At 33.7% G+C, this 19,347-nt stretch overlaps 2 protein-coding genes and 3 long non-coding RNA genes across 5 annotated transcripts; 3 read left to right on the forward strand and 2 right to left on the reverse strand.

The window, feature by feature from the left end:
• Positions 1 to 881: 881 nt before the first annotated feature.
• LOC135309989 (uncharacterized) lies at positions 882 to 4,375 on the forward strand. The gene is made up of 2 exons (XR_010370267.1): positions 882 to 2,061; positions 3,039 to 4,375. It is a non-coding gene; the product is annotated as an uncharacterized LOC135309989 (long non-coding RNA).
• Positions 2,504 to 8,003, reverse strand: LOC128681601 (uncharacterized). The gene is made up of 3 exons (XR_008406030.1): positions 7,886 to 8,003; positions 5,606 to 6,759; positions 2,504 to 4,650 (listed from the first exon to the last, which is right to left on the reverse strand). It is a non-coding gene; the product is annotated as an uncharacterized LOC128681601 (long non-coding RNA).
• Positions 8,004 to 9,514: 1,511 nt separating this feature from the next.
• On the forward strand, positions 9,515 to 11,138 carry LOC128681610 (uncharacterized). The gene is made up of 3 exons (XM_053765625.2): positions 9,515 to 9,773; positions 9,942 to 10,394; positions 10,768 to 11,138. Exons 1-3 carry the CDS (start codon positions 9,732 to 9,734, stop codon positions 10,900 to 10,902), a joined length of 630 nt encoding a protein of 209 aa, XP_053621600.1. The 5' UTR covers positions 9,515 to 9,731; the 3' UTR covers positions 10,903 to 11,138.
• A 917-nt stretch (positions 11,139 to 12,055) lies between these two features.
• LOC128681611 (uncharacterized) lies at positions 12,056 to 15,363 on the reverse strand. The gene is made up of 2 exons (XR_008406032.2): positions 14,681 to 15,363; positions 12,056 to 13,691 (listed from the first exon to the last, which is right to left on the reverse strand). It is a non-coding gene; the product is annotated as an uncharacterized LOC128681611 (long non-coding RNA).
• A 49-nt stretch (positions 15,364 to 15,412) lies between these two features.
• On the forward strand, positions 15,413 to 18,296 carry LOC128681619 (uncharacterized). Its single transcript, XM_053765638.1, has 4 exons — positions 15,413 to 15,545; positions 15,992 to 16,134; positions 16,621 to 16,777; positions 18,158 to 18,296. The coding sequence occupies exons 1-3, from the start codon at positions 15,480 to 15,482 to the stop codon at positions 16,769 to 16,771; spliced, it is 360 nt and encodes a 119-aa protein (XP_053621613.1). The 5' UTR covers positions 15,413 to 15,479; the 3' UTR covers positions 16,772 to 16,777; positions 18,158 to 18,296.
• Positions 18,297 to 19,347: the final 1,051 nt, after the last annotated feature.

The following is a 19,347-nucleotide window of genomic DNA, read 5'->3' on the forward strand; positions in this document are numbered from 1 at the left end:
ACAACGTTAGTAGTTACCGCGCGAAGTGTGTCCAAAAGTCACGCAAATGCCACCCCGCGTACACCCCACACACAACCGCATAATGTTGCCAGCTCTATAAAATTTACTTTACAAGTATTCGTTTACAAATATTCGTTGTTTTTTTTTTCTTCCCTTCAAAATTTCAAAGAAATATGTATGTACCTATGTGCAAATCACACAGATTGAGTTGGCCACAAAGTAAGTTCGAGACTTGTGTTATGGGTTACTAACTCAACAACGCTACATATTTTTTATAATATTTAGATAAACATCCAAGACCCAGGCCAATCTGAAAAAAAAAATTCCATGTTGACCAGACCGGGGATCGAACCCGGGACCCTCAGTGTACCAGTCCGGCGTGATGGCCACAGGAGGTCGTCATTATATCTCACTATTGTATCAACCATAGTTTTATTTAGATTTTCTTGAAATTGTTTCAAGACGCTTTGTATCCACATTTAGTTCCGCGTCGTGTATTTAATATCAAATCTGTGTGGATATTTCAAATAGGTGGTGTTTTTCAGAGCGCTTCGCTCGTTGCGGCGATGTCATTACAATAGTTCAAATTTTAACAAAGACAAGAATTAGTTGTACTATCTTACTTTAAAACAATCCATCTGTATTCCTTCCTCAAGAAAATTGACGGATCGTAATAACAACATCATCTCCTTTCTGTTTGATCCTAATATATATATATATATATATATATATATATATATATATATATATATATATATATATATATATATATAATTTGTATTTACTGTTATAGTATATTTACTTATTTACTATATATAGTTCATATATATATTCTTATACATGTTTTATACATTATATTATATTATAAATGATATAAAATATTTAAGTTTATTGTAATTTTCTTTTTTGTACACGCCAATGCCTCTTTTATTCCCATTCTTCTGTCGCGGGTCTACTGGAAGAAATTTCTATAGAAATAATTAGTACCTTTGCACTTAGTTTCCTATTTGTAAGTTTCATATTTACACTGTTATGTTGTGTACATTAATAAATAAATAAATAAAAAACAGCGCGGCGGCAGTGGCCTAAACGCTCTGAGAGCCACCCCTACCCGTGATGAAGACTTCTGTAGTACCTATTCTAAATTCTATGAGACCCCCTCATATCTTCCATTTATTCATTCATTTACATACAATAATGACGCATACAAGATGTGGATATATTAAAAATAAATATAAATATATTGGGACAAATCATACAGATTGAGCTAGCCCCAAAGTAAGTTCGTGACTTTTGTTATGGGATGTTAACTCAACGATACTATATTTTATTACAATTACATATATAGGTAAACATCCAAGACCCGGGCCAAGTAGAAAAAGGTCATTTTCCATCATGACCCGACCGGGGATCGAACCCGGGACCTCTCGGTTCAGAGGCAAGCACTTTCCCACTACGCCACTGACGTCAAATACTTACATAGTGGTAGTGCTGGTGCTGTACGACGCTATATAATAGTCACTATGTCCAGCGATGGTGACCTTCGGCTTGTGATCAAAAGGTCCCAGGTTCGAATCCTACTCGCGCCACATAAGTTTGTATGCCAATCTGACTCATGGTAGGTAGTCAAAAGGTAGGATGACGATTGTCTTGTGTTTTTTTTGTTTTCATTCAGGCTATAGTGGCTTAAACCACTCCTTAATACATTAGGCTCCGAATATGAAAACCTAGTAGTGTAAGGCCCGTTTTCGCGAAATGATACATTATCTAATTCAAAATTAGATCTTTTTTTGAGGATAAAAATCTTATCACGTATCTTACGAAATGTATGCTATCTTAAAAGCATCTCACGTAGAGATAAAGGCAATCATATATCGAAATACATAAACAAATCGCGATTACAAGCGTTTAAGGAGATAAAAATGTATAATAAAAAAAATGTGATCTTCGAAGTGATCCGTTATTGTAATTAGAATTTTTCAGATGGTAACACCGGTGGTTGGTTGAAGTTATTTTTTAAATATGTATACACAGTGTCTTATTAATTTAATATGGATTCAGGTAAATGTTAATTTTTATTCATCACTAGTTTTTGCCCGTGACTTCGCCCGCTTATATTTCGTGCGTTATTATTGTCAATATTTCGGGTTCCAAGCAACGTATCGCGATGAAACCTATCTCAGATTGACTGAAGATGTTAGACTATCTGCTATTATAACTATGAACATCCACTTCCATCCAGTAGTTTACAGACAGACAGACAGACAAAAATTTAAAAAATTGTTTTGGCTTGTATTAGTCCCACAACAGGAACATTAAATAAGGGATCTTTGTGGGACTAATAGAAATATATATATATATATATATATATATATATATATATATATATATATATATATATATATATATATATATATATATATATATATATATATATATATATATATATATATCGGTGGAGTTCCTTCCATCTCTTTCTACCCTCAGCATAGATTAGAATAGGACCGTTTCGATTATGCAAAAATAGTTTGACAGATTCTAGGACCAAACTTGTCCCCAATCATGCTAATATTCATGAAACATCTTGCGCAAAACGTTCGATTTGCACCGGTCTCTTTGGGAATAAATTTTTAACCTATCTTTGTTACTAAACACACTCTCTCTCACTCTCTCTCACTCTCTCTCTCCCTGTATGAATTTGAATGAGAATAAGATTTTATAATTATTTTCTTTATTAATCTTAATATAATATTTTTCACATCATAGTTACTACAACTAAAATAAACTATTAACAAGAAAAAGAGGGTTACTTAAAAATTATTTAAATAGATTTACAAAAATGCCAGTCCCTGCAATTCGTTACCTTGAGGCAGCGTGCAGAAGGCTGACAGCATTGCCAAGTTGAATGGCAATGCTTAATCTCTGGCCTAGATATATGCCAGCCTTTTGGTCACATGTCACCTCAATGATTTTAGTAGAGTTTGCTTATAATTATAATTTATATTCATAAATTAATTAATATATCATCAATTTTTCAGGTCGGGCTCGCTCAAATCAATCCATCTCTGCTAAATAGACTAGTTTACCAACAAAATTTACCAGGAAACAACATTGTGGTTAACCAACGTCAGTTAAATAACGGTGTGCCTTTAAATAACGCAATCAGTCGTCTAGCAACATCGAATCTTCCAATAAAACAAACGCCAAACTTTTTACAAAATTTACCAATTTCAACTATTGGGACGAATAATTTACAATTAGCCAATGGTTTGTCAAATAGATTGACATTCATACAATCACAGCAAAGTTTACCATTGCCAAAATGTAATTGTAGAAATCAGCAACCGAATTTACCAAATAATATTCAATCACAAAATAATTACCGAAGTGTTACTGGTAAATTACCAATAAATAATTTGCCAATAAGTAATTTACCTTTAAATAATTTACCTCGAAGCAATGTCAACAACAATTTACCACTAAATAACTTACCAGTAAGTAATTTGCCGATTAGTAACAGTTACCAAATAAGCAATTTACCAGTGGCAAACAATTTGCAATCACAAAATAACTTGTATAATTTATTAAATAATTATGTATCAGCAAATATTCCTCAAGCAAATAATTTGGTAAATCCAAATTTATCTGGATTTAATAATTTACAAGCCAATAATTTAATTCCCTCAGCAACAGCGAATGTCCAAATTCCTAATAATTTACAAATTCAATTGTCAAATAATGCTCAATTAAATAGTAATGCAGCTCATGGTAATAATTTACTTCAACAAAACATTCCAAATTTGAATAATTTACAAATTTCCAGCGTGCCAGTAAATTACGAGCCAAATAATTTACCTGTAAATTATAATTTAGCAAACGCGGCTAATACAAATTATTTGACCAATGTTAATAATTTACCTCCAAATTCGGCATATTTTAATAATTTACCATTACCAAATTTAGCATTATCAAATAACGTACAAAATATTAATAGAATACCAGTCAATAATATATATGATTCAATTGCTAACGTCCCAAACTTGTCAAAGAATTTAGTGTCAAATGTTGACCAAACTCTGCCAATACAATTGGCACAGCCAAGTATTGGCAACCCGAATTATCAATTGACAAACCCATCAATCGGTAATAATTGTGAATGCAAAAACGCTTTGTACTTATTAGACGACAATATTGCCAATTCGTTGCCAAGCACGCCAGTTCTGTCCTTGAATGGGTTACAACTTGGACAACTTGGTAAACTGCCATTATTCAACGGGTTGCCAGTAATTGGCATGACTGAAAGTATTGTAAATTTGCAACCATTGTAAACTATTTATTTTAATTATATATGGTTAATAAACATTTTTATATTTGTTGTAATTTGTTTTATTACATTAAAACCGTGCTAATTGACAGGCTCGACACTTAATATACTACCACTATCTAATAACGTAAAGATATTTCAGTAAACTTCCATTGGTAAAAAACAAACTATAAACCAAGCTTTCCGAAGGTTGAGAATATATTGAAGAATTCCAACAATGTGTCAACATTGTTCTTTATGATGGGCATTTGGTCAGACTTTGGCATGCCAAAACTCTTGGCCAACTCTATCAGATTTAATTCTGGCAACGGCTGCGACGCTGCCATCTGAAAAATATATTTGTAAATTTATGTAATAACATGAGAATGAATAAGTGAAGCTGAATTACGCTGTGATATAGTCAGTTAAGTCAATCTCACAATGGCTTGTCATTCGATGGGTGACAAAAAAGTATATTTATTAATTTGAGTTCCTCCATGCTTCGGAACGCATGTTAAGAAGTTGGTCCCGGTTGTATTTGCAGTCGTTAAAACCCGCCAATTCGCAATGGGCCCGCGTGGTGGGTCGTGGTCCACTGGTACTCCTTGTCCATTCATAAGTTCCCTAGTAGTGGGAACGCTTAAATGGCCCTAGATGATAATGAGACTATCAAGATTACAAGATTTTGGAAATCTGTGGGAGAAAGCTAGCGCAACAATAACCTGTTTCCTCAGGCGCACTCAGCAAACTCTGATGAAATGACTGAGGAGTCATTTCATCAGAGTTTGCTGAGTGCGCCTCTGCCCCAAGATCGCCAAAAGCCACAAATTCGTATTGGGCGCCGATTAATAAATGCAATGTGAAATGGTATATTTAAAATTTGATGTTTGTTAATATAATTTAGATCATATTGCCGATGCACTGAAAATGTTAATTGCATCATATCCTACAAATATGCGAAAGTTTGTGAGGATGATGATGTGTGTATTTATGTTTGTTACTCTTTCACGCGAAATCTACTAGATGGAAAGTTATGAAATTTGGTACACGGGTAGAATATAATCTAGAATAGCACATAGGATATTTTATATCCCAAAATTCCCACTAGAGCGAAGCCCCGGGGCGCTGCCAGTTTTATATAGCTCGTACACATGCGATTCAATTAAGAGTTTTGCCTTTAATTAGTTCTACAAACAGTGACGAAAAATGTGATTCTGTTATGTAAGCGACGTAAGAATATGAGAAGAAGAAGACTTATGAATATTATAAAACCGATGAATATATTTTAAACTCAATACTTACAGTGATCACCAAAAACACAAACAAATATCTGAACATATTGTGTGTGATTTCTCAAATGTTTTCTGAAGTACGTCATGTGTAAAGAACGTTCTGCTTAAGTACACTTCTTTATCACAGGTACAGTTGTCACTGTTTTTAAGGTTTCTTAACAATTTTTTTTTTATAAAAATTCTTTATTAGCGGTGTGGACTTTTTGTGATGGCTATAAAATGCATGGAATTAGTAGGTACTCCGTTACTAAATCTACGAAAAAATGTTAAACTCGCATCACATGACCTATGTCGTAAGACATCGAAAATGCATAATGTTAATATTCAATTTTCACTTCTGCCAGCACTCCCTGAGTGCAAACCGTCCTTTTTTAGGGGGGTTAGGGATAGGGTTTATAAAATCACATGCAAAATAAACATAATATACATATATGCATATAATTAGACCTTTTATAATATAATGGGAAAATAAAATAAAAGATTTTCCAAAATTGTTTTAATTTTCGTTTTACTAACGTTCACGCGAAACTTGATTCGAATATGTGAGAAATCCAATTTTATTTGTTAAACATACGTGCGTGGTTTACATATTTTGAATCACTGCTATTTTTAAATTATTCACTATGCTTTATATGATATATGTCTGGATTGGTTGTCTGTCATTTGTGTAATCTTTACTTTAGTTTTTTTTTTTTAACTTTGGCACGGTCACATTTAAGTGTCACACAACCTCAAGTGGGCTCTGTCTGTACATAGAAAAATGTCTACCGCGGGTCTTTATGGGACTAATAGAAGACAAAACATTTTTTTATATTTTTGTATGTCTGTCTGTGTGTTTTTTAACAGATCACTCAAAAACTTTTGGATGGAATTTGGTGCGGTTATTATAGTTATAAGTATAGCTTAAAAAAATGGTATGGGTTTCATTGCGATAGGTTGCTTAGAACCCGATATATTGACAATAATAGGATAAGAAAAGCGTTAAATATTTTTTTATGGATGCTCTGGCCTCATTGGATATTCGTTGACTAATGAATACAAAATATTGAAAAGCACCCAAAACGATGTCTCATCGAATGGTACATTGTCAAGGTGGTTCTCGTGTAAACCGAACTGTGCCGCCAAATCTGACAAATTGATTTGCGAATACGGAGCCGAGGCAATCTGAAAAACAAAAATGCAAATAAAAATTTAAACTCTTCCTCCTAATTATAGGTCCTAATTATCTCATACGTGCAAGCTGAATGGGCATTGTAAGAGCGGCTTTACCCGCTCTTACAATGCCCATTCAGCTAAAAAAATTCTAAAAAAATTGCTTGCTCGACAATCGCAATTTAAAATCACACAAATCGTTTTAGCTTAGAAGAGAATGGTTGCTGTTGAAAACAAGTATGTCAAAATATTATTATCTATGTAAAAAAATATATGCCTAACCCGTTATGCTAAATTAAATTAAGATATAAAAATTATGCAAAAAAAAAGGTGATCCCCATATTCCCCATATATAAGATAGGCTGGAAATTCGTTGCCTATTAGGTAGTTATTTTTTTAACCTGAACCTTCAAAAACAAAGTGACGACCATATTTAATTATATATTAATGATCGATATGTCACTGAAATGTTTCATAATATTTAGAAATGAGAATTCAACAACTAATTTGATTTTCGAATCCTTTTTGCTTTTTAAGCATCGTGTGCAAACTTCGAACTGGCAATACTTCCTATAGATCAATAAATAAACAAAAATAAAAATAAATACCCGGATACTTCCCGCTCTTATTGCGGCTGTTTTTTTTTTTCAGATTCCATCTTGTAGTATTGGTAGGTACTTTATGAAATTATCATCGCAAATCAATACTATTATTATAAAGAGGTAAGCGTTTGTGAGTTTGTATGTTCGAGGCGGTTAATATCCGAAACTTGGTAGTTTCGGATATTAACCGCCTCGAAAATCGATATCCAAAATTATATAGATAGCCAAACCGATATCAAAAATTATTTCACTATTAGAAAGGTACATTGTCCTAGATTGCTATAGGCTATATTTTATCTCAAAATGCCACGGAAGCGAAGCCCCGGGCTACATCTAGTAACAATATAAAACTTGTTTTGTTGCTTCTTTCTGCTTTTCGTAACTTTTCTGTGTGCAATAAAATGTTTACTTAGATATTAAGTTTAAGGCGTCACTTTAGCCATAGTACCACATGTGTTGTAAGCCCCGTGTGTTACAACAGCGAAGTTTTTTTAAACTAATCAAGATTAATAAATATTATTCTGTACTATACATACCAGCCCGGCGACACAGAAAATCAAAATTAATTGTGTCAACATTGTTAATTCTATTTACAAACAGCTATAGTATTTTGCAATGAGCGTGTTGCGTTTTATGCAACTATATTTATACTAATTTTTATCAAAAATAGGTACAGTCAAACGCATTATTCTGTAACTAGCGGCCCGTCCCGGCTTCGCTCGTGTATAACCATAATAAATTATTCAGCTAAACCTTCCTCAGGAATCACATTAAAATCTCGCAAAAATAGTCCATTGCGTAATTTTAAAAATTTAACCCTTCGAGCCAGATAATAAATATTTTGTCTAAACGTCAGCGCCGTGCCGGTTTAAATCAACGTCAAATTTGACAGTGCAACTCACCCTAAATGTATCTGTTTGATTCTGTGATTGTTCTAAGTGCGCCAAATAGATATTTACATGTTAACAATGAAAACAAAATGAATAAAATATTTCTAATTGACTGTACTTTGTGTAAGGACATGGGAATAGAAACACGTCCGATATATTTTATTATTGGCAATTGGCAACCTAATGATATTACGGATAAGGATTTACTGTAGGTGCAAATGCTAACGTCTCTTTCGTGTACAATGTTCCCTTTTTAAAATCACAAGAGCATAGTTGACAAGTTCAGAGAATTGTAAAAAATATGTAGGTATAATCTAGATAAAATAGATATAATATGATAATTCATAGACTGTAACAATGCAGCTAGATCTAAATATGAAGATTAGCTTTTGCCTACAACTTCGTATGTGAGTAAAAATCCGTTTCCCTTGGGGATTTCAGGAAATCCTTTCTTAGTGCTCCCCTATACTGTTCTTCCTAGGAGCGTACACACCAAATTTCAATTTTCTACGCCCAGTAGTTTCGACTGACTGAGACTAAGAGTTTTATATATATAGAAGATTTAAACTTAAATCCATACTCATTTATAAAAATAAATTTAAACCATCATAAAAAACAAAAATTTTGGAACAACTTTTATTGAGAAGTCTATTAATTTAATGTAGCTGTCGAACAAACATTATCTTTGCGAAAATTTTAGCAAGTTGTGACGTCACTCCTAAGACATGTAATTTAGTATGGAGCGTTTGGACGAGTTCAAAAATGTGTGATTTTATTTTTGTCATATATTTGAAAGTATTGTCATTATCACAGTATTTTTTCACTGGTGTTTCTATTAATATAAGGGCCTTCGAATAGTTATCAAATTAAAAATTTGTCAACATCAGTATAACATAGTAACTAAGAAAAAAAAAGAAAGAAAAAAACGTTTTGTTATTAGTATACAATTACGTTTGAACAAACAAACGTTTAATTTGCTCAATCATAATAGTACATACAGCGATACAGCACGGTACAAATAAAAACAAAAGTACCTATGCTTGAAGCAAAATGGTCTTTGTTTATTTATTTACTGCGTATTAATTAATATTAATTAAAGTCAATAATCTATTTTTCTCTGTTATCTTAGCGTTTTCCCGGTTTTTCTTCCTCGATCGTTGAGCGTTCTAGGGTTTTCTACTTTTCCGTTTCCACTGCGCACGGTAGTCGGCATCTCTAGTTGTCAGACCATTGTCACGCATATCATCCTTGACGACACCCAATGTTGCCCTTCAGCCGGGGCCAGGCGGGAGCGGAATTGCCAGATATTTGTTCCCTACGTAATGTACCGGTCTGCGCAAGATATACCTGCGCAGGCGCAAAAATAATTACCCACCTGCATATTTGATATAAGATGACGCATCAACGTCAAAGAGGACGAAGGGTTTTTGATAAATAGCATTATAAAACATCGTACAACTCTATAATATATGCAGTGTCTTATGATACAAATATGAATTTCATTTACGCAATCCTTGTTTTCTTGTTTGTACAAGTAAGTGTCCTTGCATATTATTGTGTATGTCTGTATGTTCGTGGTTTTCACCAATATATAGTGTGTCTGAAGAAGGTTTAGATGACTTGATGATATCAGTTATATACATCAGTAGTTATATACATCTGTAGTTTATTTACTTTCTATTTACTTTAAAATCCTTTACAGGAATTAACAGCGGCGAGTTTCTTCAGACTACCAAAGAGACACTACAAAACCCTTAGACAAGAAAGAAAACAAATGAAAAATGTATACATGAATAGTGTGGCTAGAAACACACCTACATCCATACCAACCAATGATAGACCAGCGCAGATAATTGAAGAAATTGTGACAGCCCAACCAGAGAGAAATGACGAAGTTTTGAATGAAGAACAGATTCCAATTTTGAAGCCGTGCATTCCAATTTTGAAACAAGATTTGCCAAGAATGATGACTTTGCCAATATTGGCGTTTCTGCCTAACGTAGCTTCGTTGCCTGCTGTCAACATTGGTCAGAAAATGGCCAAAGAATTGATAACGGACGACGACCAAATTAATATGCCAGATGAATCTTTAGATATCGATGAAGAAATTGGGGAAGTTGAAGAAAATGCCGTTACTGTAAATGTTCTCCAGGAGGTACTTATTTCGATAGCAATAATTGGGCAGATTTGAACCCAAATATTTTATGTTATACCATGAAGCATAAAACACTAGCACGTCACTGCGTCCACATGTTCTCTCTCTTTTTCACACGATGCGTACACGATATGGGAAAAAGAGACAGCATGTGGACGTCAGTAACGTGCTACGTGTTTGTATATTCCGTGGTAGGCCTTCTGGTTATATATATTCTATTCAGTAGATTTAGCGTGATCGAGTAACTCACACATGAAACTACCTTCCACAAGATGTTGAGTGATTTTTTTTATTCATAAAAAGTGATTTTTTTGTCTTAGTGATTTTTCATTGTTTAAAGTAAATGCTTTATAGTTTTTTTCATCATTTTCAGGTTAAATACGAGATCATTGAACGAAAATCCAAAAAATCACCGATACTGCACAGAATGCGACGGATTGAGGAGTTCAAACGTAACATCTTTATAGACAGACAGAGAGATAAGCCTCAAAATGTTAATTTCTATTAGACTAGCCGAAATATGTCTTATTACAGAGTCCGTCCCATTTTCACATTAGATGAAGAGTTTGTTATGCAATTTTTTTTAAGTATGGCTTTACTCAGAGAGTATTTCTATACTTCTTATTTGTAATCAGAAACAAGTTTGGAGAATTATACGCAGGAAAGTATATCGCGAAAATTTTATGCAATTAATCTTTTTAAAATAATTTTAAAACTGGTTTATGATATGTAATTTTTCTGAATCCACAATAAATATTTAAAATATTATTAATCGATATATTATTTTAAAATTCTTCTTCTTCTTAACGTGTGTCGACTCGGCGAATCATATTTGTGAAGACTATATATGTTAATTTACTGAAATGATTCCATATTCAAAAACCTTTAGTTTATTATGCATGCATTCGTAATGCTGTCTCCTATTGGCTGGCAACACTTGGTGTTCGTTTATCAACCAATCTTGTCTTGTCTTGTGCCAATTATTATAAAGAGGTAATCGTTTGTGAGTTTCTATGTTTGAGGCGGGTAATCTCCAAAACTAGAGAACCGATTTCAAAAACTCTTTCACCATTAGAAAGGTATATTATCCAAGTTTACTATAGGAACTGTTTTATCTCAAAATTCCCACGGGAGCGAAGCTCCGGACAACCATCTAGTTTGGTATATGACAAAAATATAGTTCATTAAGAATCTGTTTTCTTTTAAATTTTCTTGACAGACTGTAGCCACAGATATAATTTCCAGTAGTGTATACCAGTTACACATTATCGGCAAATTCAGATAGATGCCGACGCGATTGCAGGTTCATTGCGTAGTTGCTATGAGATCTTTTATTTACCGCAATGAAAATAACGCAATGTACGGCGGGTTGGCCACAATTTTAACTACTATTTCTGGTTAATTAAATTGTATTAGTGAAGTAGAATATTTCCAATACATACCTAAATAAAAAATGTAGAAAACACATATTTATCCCATAACTACAGAATTGTGTTTCAACATAAACAGTTTGTTGTATTGCATAAAATTTATCCAATTTCCAATTAATTTATCCAATGGCAATGGAAACGGGTTAATTAAAATGTTACACAATAATAATCTAGATTTCTAAAAAGAAAGTTTGCTTATATAGATTTATCATGCAGGTTTAAAATTAATGGAACTTTTCACTAAATTTTATTTCTAATATAAACAATTATATATATACAATTTCTAATATAAACAATTATATATATACATAATTGGTTTACATTATTCATTGGTTTACATTTTCTATTAGATATTGGTTTACAAACTATCTTTCGGGATTTAAATAAATAAAAAATATTAGAACAAATCACCCAGATTTGAAACGTTTAAAAGCTATAAATTTGTAATAATTGCAAATTATATGGTCTCAAGTTTTTACTGGTCATCATGTCACTAAGCAGTAGCAAAATTACTATCATTAACGATATATTTTTAATTTAAATGTAAATTATTGGAATCTATATGTAAATTTGTTTAATTTTTGTTGGTTGGTTGTCAACTGGCGATAGATGAGTTTAAAAACTTATAATATTGGTGCTCCAGACGGAATATAATTAAATATACCTAAATATAATAAATATACACGGACAAATCACACAGATTGAGCTAGCCCCAAAGTAAGTTCGAGACTTGTGTTATGTGATACTAACTCAACGATACTATATTTTCTAACAAAAACATATATAGATAAACATCCAAGACCCGAGCCAATCAGAAAAAGATCATTTTCCATCATGACCCGACTGGGGATCGAACCCGGGACCTCTCGGTCCAGTGGGAAGAACTTTACCACTGCGCCACCGAGGTCGTCAAATTGTTATTTAAACTTGTACGAAAAGTGATCCAGGTGATGTTGTCGACAGAATACTTCAGCTACTTCTTCTTTCAAAATTTGGGCTGTTAGATATTATATATATAACACAGATATATTAGCGGGCAGTGTTGTCGGCCGAAAATAATTATAAAAATTTGGTTTGGTAGATACAATAATGTCGGGCGGTATTACCGGCCGAAAATTACTATCAAAATTTGGGCTGTTATGTGCAATATCGGCGGGCAATGTTACTAGCTGAAAATTACACACCAAAGTTACGGCTATTCGACGCAATATCAGCAGTCGATGTCACCGACATAAAATTACTGTCAAAATTTGGTCTGTTAGTTGCAAGTATTGCATTATTCAATATTTATTCAAAGATGGATTGGCATATTCAAAGCTTATTGGACTATTTCTATTATGAAAATTGGCAGGCAATGACGAAGTTATTGGTGTGTTTAAGTTGTGTAAATCATTATTATTCACAACTGCAAAATTACATTGTAAGAGCTATTGAAATTTACAACTGGTGAAATATTAATTCTATCCGTTGTCCGTCATATTTAGCCGAGGATATTTGTAGTTTCTGATAGGAATTATGCCATTATTTTGATGCTGATGAACATTCATAATCGGTAAAATAGCAGGAGATTGAGAATTAAAAAGATTATTGTCGTTTTTTTGGGCGCATTTCAAATTATGACAGCCCCATAATATCGATCGATTGTCAAATGATCTGGAATTATGTTTGTTTAATGTGTTTGAAAAGGATTAGAATGTACTGATGATAATGTTGTTGAATCACTTGATAAATATGCAATTGGTAAAAATTTGGTAAAATAGTTGGATATCAGCCATTCATATCTTGGCACTGATGTTGCCTGGTTCCTGGACGGCAAACTGTATTGGTATATCCGTTGATTTGTTACATCGTACTAGGCAAGAATTTCCTGAAAAATTAACGTAAAATATACTTATTTAATAATTGAAAATATTTCACAATTCTGAAACACATTATAATTGCAAATTATACGATTAAGAATAATGTATATTGTACGATTTATTCCTAAAGCTGAAGTCGTGGCGTGTGGTTCCGCCCTAGAATAGCACTATTCAATACTCTCGTACGAGGCGACTAAGGGATATATAGCCTAGGCCAGGCAGGCAGCGGTTGTAAATTTGTTATGTTTTACGGTTTCGCGGCGTCACAGTCGACTACATGCGGATATGAGAGAGAGATTACAAAGTAAAACTTAAGATTTTGATACTCTATAACGCAAAATCTACTAGACAAATTTCGAAAAAATATATGATCATGACCGATAATGTGGCTTAATTATTCACAAACATAAGGCACCTCAAAGTACCTCAAGTCTTTATTAACTGATAAATGTTATTATAGTTTAAATGATTTCTTTAATGATAGACTCGGATAGAATTTAGGGCTAGTATACATTATAATTCTTTTTTTGTTTTGGATTTGTAGTGGATAGCATGCTCCTCTTTATTTATTTATATTTGCATACCTATATTCGGTAAAACATTTAGGTTTAATTCATTTTGACATCAATTTGTCTATTTGTACTCATGTTTTTGGCAAATATATGTTTTCTTTCTTTCTTTCATACATTTTATTGCACATTTTTCATCTTCCTATTTTTAAAGTTTATTTTACACTCATTTTATTTCATACGCACAATCAATACATATTATTATTATTATAGAGAGGTAAGCGTTTGTGAGTTTTTATTATGTTTGAGAAACTACCGAACCGATTTAAAAAATTCTTTCACCATTAGAAATGTACATTATCCAAGCAATAAGCTATGCTTTATCTTAAAATTCTCACATGGAGCGAAGCCCCGGGCAACATCTAGTAGTAAATAAAAAATAATCAAGCCACGTGCAGAAACATAAAAAGATAGTATCAAAATCTTACTTGTGCTCCCAATATTACGTAAACACAATACATAATTGTATCACATTTGATAGCGAATTAATTTTGTATGACATTTTTATACTAAGTTTTATCAAAGTTGAGTTGAATCATAGATTTTTGACTCATGATTTAATAAAAGCAAAACCTACCTATTCTGATGTTGGTTATATTCAGTTGATAAAACACATAATGATAATATAACACAATCCAATTATGTTTGGTCTTTATTAAGACATAAGTACCTATTATAGAACTAACCGAGCTTGCATTTATATATTTTTTAATAGTTATAACATGTCCCACTGCTGGGCAAAAGCCTCCTTTCTCTCTTTTCACGGGTCCCTTTCTTTGGTCTTCTCCATCCAATGTCTGTCGAATGCCCTAAGCTCATCCGAGTGTCTAGTCGTAGGAGTAATATAGTTCACGCGAACGAAGCCGCGGGCTACAGCTAAGTTTCACTGTGTGCAAGGTTTCCTCACCCGAAAGCAAGGGGTGATCTATGAAAACTATACATGAGTCAGATCGACATACTCATAAGGCGCGAGTAGGATTCGAACCTGAGACGTATCGATGACAGGCAGCCGGTCTTAACCACTGAGCTATCACCGCGCAATATAACATTGTTACTCCTATAACAATAAACAAAGAACTGAGTCGAACACAAGTTTCGACGATTAGCACGAACTTACAAACACACGCGTCATTAACGTATTTTCAGATAAAAGACACCTGCAATACAAATATAAATACAGAATATTGATTATTGTATAAATCATTCGGCTCGGTATTGCGAAATAGTATGATATCTAATATGAAAATGATCTGTTTGTTCTTACTTGTGGTATTTTGCGGAGCGTTTGCGCAGGTATTACGTTATTTTCCAAACGGAATGTATTTTTTCCCGGGATGTAACGTATGTATTATATCTTTGTCCGTACTCTTGACGACCTCGGTGGCGCAGTGGTAAAGTTCTTGCCACTGAACCGAGAGGTCTCGGGTTCGATACCCGGTCGGGTCATGATGGAAAACGATCTTTTTCTGATTGGCCCAGGTCTTGGATGTTTATCTATATATGTATTTGTTATAAAATATAGTACCGTTGAGTTAGTATCCAATAACACAAGTTTCGAACTCACTTTGGGGCTAGCTCAATCTGTGTGATTTGTCCTAATATATTTATTTATTTATTATTAATATCTTAAAGAAGATTGATTGGGCTGATATATAGCCTGAAGGGATGACAAATGTGTGCTTCCAATCCTAGAATAATGATCTTAAGATCGAATTTCTAAATAAACTTCACATTTCCAGGAAGGACTACTACAAAAGTTGAATGTAGAAAACCAGCTGTGTAAAGGGCTGCTGTGTTTGCAAACGCGACCTCCAGCTCCCAGCTACCAGACCATGGTGATTTACAACGAGATCATGAGGAAGTACTATGATGTTGTTAAAAGGTATGCCTGTGAATATTCGTAACAAGAAGTGGGCCCTCAGACCACACGCACATAATTTAGCCGCCCGCCTCGGCCTTCGTTCGGGTAAAACCATATTAAAAAAGTAGCCTTTTTTTAGTAAATAAAAATTTTAAAAAAATTAAAAGGTTGAGAAATAATAACAAACATCCATACTAAATATTATAAAGAGGAAAGACTTGTGTTTTTGTTTGTAATTAATAAATGTAAAAAACTACTGGGCCGGTTTTGATGAAATTTGGCACAGAGATAGGTGAAACCTTCATGAGTGACATTGCTTTTTATTATGGTTTTGCACGAGCGAAGCCGGGGCGAGTCGCTAGTCGTCAATAAATTTATGCGACGCAGCAACCAAAAAGGTAGAAAAAAGGTTATTAATTAGCCTTCAAACACTGATTTTTCAAAGCTTTTTGAAGAACTTCATGTTGTATCTATGGAAAATGGTCATTCAATGACATAATTTTTCAGATATTACGAGTACAAGAACAGGAATATGAGCACTGTCGGCATTCAGAACCCGGAGTTCCGCTATTTCGAGGAGATGCTGAGCAAATTGAGCTCCAGTGAGCTGCGCGTGCTCATGTCACAGTTCGGACAAGGTGGCCTATTCGGGACATAGTTATAGGTAATGTTGGCTGGAGATTGCTTCTCTTCATAGTCGTATTCCTCATGGCTGAGGGTCGTGGTCATTACGTGGAATGAAACACACACAACAACTTTCTTGGCATTATTAATGGAGTGGTTTGCCATTGCCTTCTCCATCGCACACACAAATTGATAATCAGTGCAAGTTTCCTCACGATGTTTTCCTTCACAAATGGTGGTCTGTGAAAACTATTATACATGAGTCAGATTAGTATACAAACTTATGTGGCACGAGTAGGATTCGAATTTGAGACCTTTCGATCCACAGGCGGCTTAACCATTACACCACAAGTTAGTTTCGATCAGCAATAACAGTTGTTAAAAAAAGATCATATTATACTTTGTAAAATATAACTTGAGTCCTATGACAGCAAGATGAACCGATACATTCGAAACGAGAGCGACAGAGACAGCTGATGTAGTTTTTTCTTACCATTTGACATCTGTCATACTACTAGTTATTTTTTACGAAGTGAGTGATCATAAAATCTCCGTAACAAGACGCAATTCTATCATCAATATATTGCACAATTTAGATAAATAGACACCTAAATAGGTATTTCAATATTAATAAAATCACGTATGTACATATGTTTCTACACACTCATTTTAAAAAGATAACATATCACAATATATAAGTGAAAAGGTGTAATATTAAATGAATAGTCTTAATAATTCTTTGAAATGTACTCATTATTATTGTTACTATGTTATTGTATAATACAGGTGAGTGTTTTATTGTCAACTAGCTTATTCCATGCCTCTCAATTTTTCACCAAAACTTTTAAAAAATAGGTACTTTATTTTGATTGCATGTAGGCTGAAAATAAAATTAGGCCAAAATTCGATATTAGAATTATTTAAAATATTCTTACTTTATTTGGTTTGATTATTTGTTTTTAAATATCATTCATTCATTCATTCATTCATTCATTCATTCATTCATTCATTCATTCATTCATTCATTCATTCATTCATTCATTCATTCATTCATATCGAGTGTGTTATTGCTAACACTGGTGTCAGATTTTATTCAACACGCTTATAGACATCTGACATGACTTTTACAACTACCTACCGCCATCTAGTGGCAGGTAGTCGCAACACACTAGTGAACTAAACTGTCCACCAGTGTGCAGGTTTCCTCACGATGTTTTCCTTCACCGGAAGCGAGTGGTGGTTTTAAATATTTTATGTGGTTTATAATTAGACCACGAGAAGATATGGAGTTATACTATTCTAAACAAGCTAATACTCATAGCCATAAGCCAGTTCAGCTTGTGCTGAATTCGTCAGATCTTTATCGATTAAATTTCAATTGCAATTTTATCATGTTTAAGTGTCAATATTATTTTTTCAGTACACATCAGCCCATCTACTGCAAAATAGAAATATAAACACCCCCAACTTCAGCCTGGCAAGAAACACAATTTCTAGTACCACCAGGAATCAACCAATCAGCGGGGGACTAGCTACCAATTTATTGAACCAACATAATAATTTATTGCAACTTAATTCGAATATCGTCAAAAAAGGCGCGAATTTAGGTTACAACAATGTTGCCCTCGCCAGCAATCCAAATTTGGTAGAAGCGAGTGTTGCCAACATAAATTTAGCAAACGGCTACAATATAAACACTGGTACATTTACGCAGCCTAAAAACCCAATTTTAGCTGAAGCGTTTGCAAGACAGGGCTGCGGTGTGAACATTTTGGCGGACGCCTTACAAGTGACAGGAACTGTCAATGTCAACGGAAATTATCCCATTGCCGCCAATGTTGCCATAAGCGGGAGATTGCCAAATGACGGCACAGCGACAGTCGTGTGGTGATTCGATATTCTGTGTTATTAATTTAATGTCGTATCTGTAGTTATTTAATAAAGTTAAATTTATTGGTATAGTTTCTTTTTTTAGGATTTCTTTTTAACCTTATCCCGCGTCTTTATTGAGACAAAATAGCGCGATGCTAAATTATCAAATGTATGTCGTACGAGGCGACTAAGGGATACATAGCCTTGGCAGCCGATAGGCAACAATATTCCCAAGAAGGGTTGACATCAAGATGGTGGCCGGTAGTGAAATCTTAGCTGAATCCTGAAAAAATGTTGACCTGATGTGAGTTTCGCGGCTTCACAGTCCCAAATGTAACTTTCCAGTAAAAAATTTAAAATATGTAAATTCGTATAACTTTGCGCGTTCTCTTGCACTGCGCCACTCCCGCCAGAACGTTGCGATGTGTACCTGACAAATTTGACCATTATTCATAAAAAGTTAAAGCATACTTTAGGCTAAAGTACGTTTTGTCTCTTTCTATCAATATCAAATATTGTAAAGTGCGATAGTGACGAAATATATTTTAGCTTATGAGTTTTAACTTTTTTATGAATAAAATGGGGCTAGAAATAGGTAAAGATAATCGTTTTAGATAAAACCTATCATATCATGAATCAAGGGTATAAAGTCGCTTTACCGTCGAGGTGTACTTTTCACTTCGATTGCGTGGAAATTGTCAATTTTAAATTATTGGCCACTTATAACCTTAATTTTTG

Source organism: Plodia interpunctella, chromosome 27 (genome assembly GCF_027563975.2).
Source record: "Plodia interpunctella isolate USDA-ARS_2022_Savannah chromosome 27, ilPloInte3.2, whole genome shotgun sequence".
Classification (NCBI taxonomy): Eukaryota; Metazoa; Arthropoda; class Insecta; order Lepidoptera; family Pyralidae; genus Plodia; species Plodia interpunctella.